General features: G+C 35.0%; 1 protein-coding gene across 1 annotated transcript; it reads left to right on the forward strand.

The window, feature by feature from the left end:
• Positions 1-5,133: 5,133 nt before the first annotated feature.
• LOC149946538 (galactoside 2-alpha-L-fucosyltransferase SEC1-like) lies at positions 5,134-7,871 on the forward strand. Its single transcript, XM_090172880.1, has 2 exons — positions 5,134-5,289; positions 6,941-7,871. Exons 1-2 carry the CDS (start codon positions 5,169-5,171, stop codon positions 7,834-7,836), a joined length of 1,017 nt encoding a protein of 338 aa, XP_090029006.1. The 5' UTR covers positions 5,134-5,168; the 3' UTR covers positions 7,837-7,871.
• The last annotated feature ends 951 nt before the right edge of the window (positions 7,872-8,822 follow it).

Here is an 8,822-nt window from a genome sequence, read left to right on the forward strand (position 1 = left end):
ATTCTTGACTAGATAAACGTATTTCCAAGTTCGATATATGACTCTTTTTGTTGTTTATTTTCTGTGGCGGCTGCACCAATGTTGGCAATTAAATTTCATCAACTAATGATTCAATTTCTCCAACCACAGTTTCAGTTGCTAAAGTTATATCATACACTAGATTAATAACTTCTGGTGAGCAATCTTCCTCTACCGTTTTAGTGTTATTTGTTTCTTCTATTACCCTTTCTTTAGTTGGCATTATAAAACTTGCATTTTCAATGAGTTTAATATCTGGAAGCAGAGGCCTAAAATAAATTAGTAATTTAATTACAAACATAGAAGAAAAAAAGCATTTCACCCCTGATAAAAATTAGTTAAAAGTTTTATCTTTACTCACTTTGCATAAGGATGTTCCACATGCTTTATATTTACTTGACTAGTACTTGCTGCCTTCTTTTTTACTTTTCGGGTAGGTGAGCACAGCTGTCTTTTAACTATTTCATTCTTTTTTGTTTGATTCATTTCAATTATTCATAATTAAAAGAAATTATCTTGAAATTAACAGATAAAATAAGCTAACTTAACGTCCCACATCACTAAGCCTTCGCGAATAAAATAATAGCAGACGAAATCACTGACGAAATGATCTACTATGACGCAACGGTTTGTTTACATTGTACCGCCGAAATGAGTGGACGTTGTAGCAAAGAGTATAAAAACTACGTAACCTAGATATATAATGACGGTCGAAAGCAGTAAAGGAAGTTGTAGCACACGGTGGGGAAGGCACTCAGTGAATTTGCACTTCAAATTTCGGTACCGCAGCGCCACTACGGCAGTATTTAGTACAATAAATAATAAAACCGGAGGAAAATGGCAGTTACGGTGTTGCGGAGGTGCTAAATTTGGCATTTTGGATATTTAATTGTCTAATATCTGTCAATTCAAAAAAGTGACAGTAATTGGTTACTGTTTCGTGATTTTTTTAGTTAGAATTTGTGGATTCGTTGTTTCGGTGTTTATTTTCAAAAAGTGAAGAATAAGGCGTTTGTTCTCTAACGTTGCCAAGTCCTAAAGGTAACCAATTCCTTAAGGAATTTTCAAGAATGTTGAACTAAATCAAAATGATTGCCACTTAAAACTGCCGTAGTGGCGCTGCGGTACCGAAATTTGAAGTGCAAATTCACTGAGTGACTTCCCCCCCGGTTGCTACAACTTCCTTTACTGCTTTCGACCGTCATTATATCTCTAGGTTACGTAGTTTTTATACTCTTTGGTTGTAGGTCGACGAAAATCTGCCTACTTTCTCCTCCATTTATTAGACTCTCCTTGGTTTTTGCTTCTGTGGGATATCCCTGTGTTCAATTAATCCAAGGTCATTCGTAATAACACCAGCTTCTGCATTAAAAATATAGTGGCAGCTATGTTTTAAAATAATATAGAATTAAGGAATAACGATTGGACAGAAAACGGCTAATTGTTCTATGTAATTTAAATTGATGATTTTTCTGGCGAACTTGAGTGCAAAGTTCGTAATATGTCAGATCATTTTTTATCTGTGGGTGCTCTTATTTGGAAATTGCGCCTTATAAAACGGAAGAGGACTAAAGTCATCTACAGGATTCCTAAAACTCCTTAGCAACGCCACTATGAAATAGCAGACGACGTTTGGCAAGTGTCGGCTCGACGTCACGTAGATGTCGCTATCGTCGTAATCAAAACAAGTTAGTTAAAGAAACTGTCGGCTCTATCATTGCGACCTGTATTATGAAAAGGCCCCTGCCATTAGAGATGGCCATGAATCTATCCGATTCTTTAAAAAAAAGCGATTTTAGTGGAGAGCGTGGTGCCATCTATTGATAGCAAAGGTAGTTAAAATTCAAAATAGACAAATGATAACGTTGTCAGAGAGCCTTTGAAGAGTATTATATTTATACAACTTATACTTTATTTAGTGGGCTTCAACCTAATCTATATATCCCAGGTAAAAATATTGTTTAAAATTACTTAATGTAGCTTAGCTAACTTGTTTTGATTACGACGGTAGCGACATCGGTTGAAAAAAGAGCTACTTGATGTCGAGCGCGTATTTAAGGGTACCCCTCGCGTTGATTGGATAGTTTGTTAATTGGTCAATGTCATAAATTACAGTAATTTTAAACAATATTTTTTACATGGGATATATAGTTTAGGTTAAAGTTGTCTAAATATAATACTCTACAATGGCTCTCTGACGACGTTATCATTTGGCTATTTCGATTTAAGTTCCTTGGCCATTAATAGATTGCACCACGCTCTCCACGAAAGTCGCTTTTTTCTAATAATCCGATAGATTCATGGCCATCTCTAATGACAGGGGCCTTTTCATAGTACAGGTGGCAATGATAGAGCCGACAGTTGCTTTAAATTCATAATTTCTAACATATGAACCGTTATTTCTTGTCATTAGTGAATCGAGGGAAAGCTTGGAAAGTTGAATAATAGCGTCATTATTCGCTCCACTCGGCTGCAGCAAACCGCGGCGCGCACTTGATCTCGGGTTTTCTTTCATGGCTTTCGAGAGATGAGGTTAAGCTGCTAGAAGTCGCTAAAGGCGACCTAGACGTAAATTCGCGGGGGAACTTAACTTCACTATTATTTGGGAACAAAGCCTTTGGTTTATTACGTAAACGCCTGAGTATGTACGCTAATAGGTTTTTGATGTGTGTAATTATTTGCCTTGACGGAAAATCAGACGAAGAGTGTAGTAACTCTCATTAGTGAATTTCCAGACATCCAAAAGCTGAGATACCCTCCGGGCACTGTTTCGATAAATATTTTTTACCCGCAGACAGGATATTTTCGTTTTCAAAATTGCATCATTAAAAAATATAACTAGGACTCAATCAATGACCTATCTTTGCATCGTCTGTCTAAAAATATCAAACAAATTGTTGTTTTTTGAATAAATATTGAAAATATATTGCTCACTGAAACTATACATGATTAATTACAAAACATTAATTAATTATATTATTCTATTAAATATTAATATTATTAAATTATATTATTACATTACATTACATTATAAATTTAATTTATTTTACTATTATGCTATTATATTAATAAATAAATTAATTAATTATATTATTAAATTATTAAATTAATTAATTATATTATGAAATTATTAAATTAATTAATTATATTATGAAATTATTAAATTAATTATAATACTATATTAATTAATTATACAAGTATATTATTATATTTACTAATTATGCTATTATATTAATTAGTTATACGATTACATTATTAAACTTTTTAAGTACACTACTATACAACTAATTATATTTATTTTTACTAGTATGCATTCAAATTGATGTTCTGTGTAATGTTAATTGCGATATCGAACTATATGTCGTGAGTGGCTGTAATATTTTAGATTATTATGAACTTTTCTAACTTTTCGCGTGTTTCAGCAGTGTTTATAGTATTTTTCGATGTATAAAATGTTATTTCTCAAGAATCGGTTACTAACCAACTTTCCGCAAAACAATACAATGCCCTAGAATTTTATTTATTTATTTCGCCAATCTTTGAAGTTGGTCCGTTCTAAAACGTTGTCCTTGGTTATATAGAGGTAGAGCTCAAATGATTTTGAACGTTATAGTATTTCCTATTTGGAAATTATGGTGAGCCTGCCAAATAAATTAGCTTCAACTTGTTATTCTTTTATTCCAGTACTATTTTCTTCACGAACTTGAGGAAATAGTACGAACATTGAGAGAACCTTGATTTAAAATTTATACGCAACAATAATAGCGAACGAAATATAATTGTTTTCTTCACGCGGAGATTAATGTAAAAATTATCGTCTTTGGAAGTTCGTTTCCCGTTGGCGGAAAATAAATAAATGTCGGTTACCGAGCTTTTGCTAAAACGCAGCCGATATCAAGAATTTCGTATCATAATGTAGTGGTGTGGCTCACAGTAAATCTTTACTTGGTACGATATCAAAACACTGGGCGGAAGGGAGGGCAGGCTGCGATGCGTGGAAGCTCCAGCGCTGACATTTCCTCAATCCACAATTCGCCAGCTGTGATTTACAAAATTGTTTTCCTCTACGCCATTTCCATCCTACAAAATCGGTAAATATTTATATCGTTTATTTTCTAATATTGTCTTTTTCATCGGGGAATATTTAAACTACTCGAAACAGTTTTCGCGCGACACCTCTCAATACGTTTCAATTCTTTCAATATTTCATTTTTGCTGCGTTATTAAAATAATCTACAGTTCGAAAATCAAAAGCTTTGTAGATTTTAATTTTAAATAGGATCATAATAAATGTTTTCCCTGTATAAACTTATTTAAATAAAAGGTTTCAGGAAATTATAATTTGTTAATATTCTACTTAACTTACGAAAAGAAGTGTATATTAAATTAAATGTACGGTTTACCGGGGATAGTAGAATTTTTTCCAATTTTTCTAAATGCAATATATGTTTGGCTTGAAATTTATTTTAGGTGAAATTTCAGCTTAGTATTCGATAATAGTGCAAATTTCCGTTTATAACTAATATATGGTATAGGTGTTTTTCCCGTGAGACAGCGCAATGGTTATTTGGCCGTTACTCGGCAGTTTTATTAAAAGTTAAATAAGGTAAGAATTTAACTTAATTTAAAAGACTCATCTCAACTTTACCAATGTTTAATTTTTATATTAAGTTCACTATTTTTCGCGTATTTGGATGACACAGAATAAGAATTTAAAATTGAAGTAAAGGGTTTCTATTTCGCGAATTCACAGTGGATACGCGTTGCCGTATCGAGATGTGCTTAGAATTTGAATTTTGGGACTGGTCTATCAAACATGGAACAAATGTACAGTTACAATAGAATCTAGCTTTAGGTGTACTCCGTTCCAAATCCTGGTTACACGTATGTTGACCATTCTCAATGATAGAGCCCATCTACGAAATATATTTCATTCTCCGATAAGAAAAATACATTGATTTTTGTTTTATTTCAGCCCGGAAACGCAACGTTTCCGGAAATGTCTACCTATACTTGATTAAATAGAAAATCAATACGCTTGATAGTATTCTTCGTGTGCTCCATTGATAGTTAAATGACATTATATTTTATAGTTTTCCTTTTATAACAGTTTCTTTCAACGAGAGTCTTTTCCGTGTTCCAGATGAGAAATGTCTGTTGTCGAATCTTGCAAACAGGCGAAAATTCCCTTCGTTTGTATCTCCATATTTGGAGTTATGTTCCTGATTTACTGGAATAATTCTTACAGCGCGCGTAAAGCGTGGGAATATGGTAAGCTTTCAGGGTTTCGTTTTTATATTTATAAATCAATTATATGGAAGTACTAATGAGTAATTTAATGATAGAGTTAGTTAGAAAACTATTATAAACTGCTACGTGCCGATCTGCTACACTTTTTTCGTTAATGTGATTATTAATTATTGACTGTTCGTGTACCTTTATGACGCTAAAGTTTGAAATTTTTAAGATATAAAAAATTTCACATTTATTGTGTTTTACTAAATTATTGGTTATTCCATTCTCAAATGGTAATTTTAAGTCTCGCGTCTATTGCGTCGAAAGAAATGGTGGTAAAATTTATTCATTTATTCGGAAAAATGATGATTTAATAACTTCAATGATTAAAAGTTAGAGACTTTGTTTTAAAAATACCCAATTCATACGCTGTAAATTTGATGCTTTCTATCAATTTCCCGTCCTCCAGATCATAACAAGATGATCCAAGTCTATACGAAGGTTCCCACAGCTGCTCAATTGATACAAAAGAGAGTTTCCAACTTGGATAGTTTAAATATATCAGGTAAAGTTATTGGTCTACGATTCAGAATGAGATTTAGCTTAACCTGTCGCAGGGTATCATAATTCAGTTAACATTTTCAGTAAGTTTAAAATTTATCTGTCTTATCATGTGACGAAAAAGTCAACGACTTTGTTTTTCGTTGGAAACTTTCAGCTGTTCTGCAGACAGCTCTCATATATTCAATTTAAAACTCGGTCGGTAGGAGGCGATAGTTGTGACCGAAATTTAAACTACGCACGAGGCCTATTACTGGGCAAATTTAGGCTTGCCGTCGGGTCGGGCTTCAAATAACCCGAACTCAATCTGATGCGGCCTGCAACCCCACAATCGTTTGCAGTGGGTTGAAACTGTTTATTTATTTTAGAAATAAATGTGTCAGAAGACAGCTGATTAAGCAATAGGCTTAGTAGGCTTAAGCTAATACGAACTACCAAGGGACTAGAATTCCGATAATCAGAAAAGTGATATTAGATATTCGAGGATAAATTAAAGACGCGAAACTCACACTTGGAAATAAAAATATTTACAATTTTCTTTAGGCTTAAGCCTAGTATCCGGGAACTTGCCATAGGGTAGCAAGGGGGTGGAGAAAGTCAGTGTCCCTAATAAAGTTAAGCACTTACTGTCTAAATTGTGACTAATTAGCTAATTTACATAAAGTGTACAAATCGGGGAAGTACGACCACATAAGCCGATTTCACATGGACTGACTCAAATTCTAAATTATTGCAACGAAGAATTATCATTTACGAAAAATAACATGAAGTTATCGGCGTTCGCTATTAGCTTAGTAGACAATGGAAAGACTGGAAACAATGTATATAAAAATAAGATAAAATACACATCACATTCTTGTCGCGCTAGAAGCTCAACGCGATCGGTTGGGACTGACCGCAACCCAAGGACACATAGGGTGGAAAATTGTTCACCCTAATGTAAATTATAAGATAGATATTCTTTCCTTTTTGGCAGGATTTTAAATGTTATGCTAATAACTTTAAATCGTAAGCCGGGAAAACTCTTTTATTATTATTTTGGAATATTATCTTGTGATATTTTATTTTAATTATCGAAATACTGTTTTCACTTTGGTCTTAATTGGTTTATTTTCGGAATTTCTAGAAGATAATGAGAATCCGGACAAGTATTTAAGCATCGCTTGCAACGGCGGGCGTTTGGGAAATCAAATTTCGAGTTACGCCGTACTTTACGGATTGGCCAAAATGAATCGGCGAAAGGCGGCTATTCAGTCGTGCCTGGCCGACAAATTGACGAAAATATTCGACATTAAACTACCTACAATCGATCTATCGGGCGGCGAAGAAGTGAAAAGCTACAAACTCGGCTGGTATTTACAAGCGCGCGACGCCCACATTCCGAAAGACGTTTTGATTTTGAGCGGGAATATTTACCCGGACTCGATCACGTTCTTCGATCACGCTCGGACAGAAATTCGATCGGAGTTGAAGTTCAAGCGACGATTAAAAGTCTTCGCGCAGTCCTTCTTGAGAAGAGCCAGACGAAGTAACGAAACCGTTTTCGTGGGAGTTCACGTCCGGAGAGGGGACTACTTAAGTCAGCTCCAACAAATGAATAGGCGGGAAGCCAGTGTGGAGTTCTTCCGGAGATCATTCCATTTCTTCCGGGAAAAAGTATTTCCGGGTTTAGCGACGTTCGTGGTGACGAGTGACGACATCGCGTGGTGCGAAAAGCATTTATCGGGAGCCGACGTCGTTTTCCAAAACGCCAAGGTGTCCGCGGAGTACGACCTCGCGTTGTTAGCGCATTGCAATCATTCCATCATTACGTACGGCACGTTCGGGTTTTGGGCGGCTTACTTAGCCGGCGGCCAGACGGTTTATTTGGCGAACAGCACCGCACCGGGATCCTGGTACGACAACGAAAGGCCCGAAAATACAACCTACCTTTCAGATTGGACCGGAATCAGCGAAATACATTCTGACTATTGGAAACACTTCAAAATTAATCCGAAATTTTCTAAATTCAAGTTTCGATAGATCTACAGAATTGTACACGAACCAAGACAAAAGTGAAACAGTTGATTAAAAGCGAGATGTGCCATAAATAAATAGTGATAAAAACGTTTATAACATTTGGTTAAACTTTTTGATTATTAATTGACATGCATAATAATTCGTTTGAAGCGTGAAATTTCAAAGTTTACGTAAGGGCGGGAAAATATTGGTAAAAAACTTTCTTCAAATAATTAAATTAATTAAATAATTAATTAGGGCATTTAGGCCAAGGACGCCTACAACATTTTTGAAAGGATAGAAATCTTCATATACATAGTCTACAAAATAGCAATCCTCACACCTTTATTAGTGTATTGATAACTCATACGAATCCCGTTTACGCACCTCCCTCCCCCTCACTGTTGCTCATGCCCTAACCTTAAAAGGAACCACCTATTGACGAAACCGGTCTACCGTTGGAAATTCTGGCTATTTTATTTAATTTAATTTAGTTTTTCACTCGAAGATCTATTTGGTCCGAGTTTCGCGTCATTTTGTTTGCTCGAAAACCTATCGGTACAAGCTATTTGTAAGTTTTTAAATTTCTTCAAATTTGTTTAGGGTTTAGCTTTTTTATAACTTTTCATAATGGACTAATCTACTTATTCGCTCATGCACTAGCCTGACGTGGTACCCCGGTAATAAATTAGACGTGGTGCTTTGTAGATTTACTGATTCTCTAATCCTTACAAATTCTTGTTAAAGAACATCAAGGTGACGTAATGCTTAATCAGGGTTAAGATTAAGAGGTTCAAAATGGGGCCTTAGGCAGTATTGCCCTTTAGCGGGGATAGGGTAGACTCCCATCAAATATTTTAGATTTTTTAAACGGAAATTTGAAGATATATTTCGACAAATGACTCGGAACCATCAGAGTTTACAAAACCAAGGCTTCCCGACCCAATTTGACCTACTTCGGTTCGCCCCTGGTCATTGGTAATTGTTAATAGTGGGTGGTTTCCATATAG

Source organism: Leiobunum rupestre, chromosome 4 (assembly GCF_980474605.1).
Source record: "Leiobunum rupestre chromosome 4, qqLeiRupe1.1.hap1, whole genome shotgun sequence".
NCBI classification, from domain to species: domain Eukaryota; kingdom Metazoa; phylum Arthropoda; class Arachnida; order Opiliones; family Sclerosomatidae; genus Leiobunum; species Leiobunum rupestre.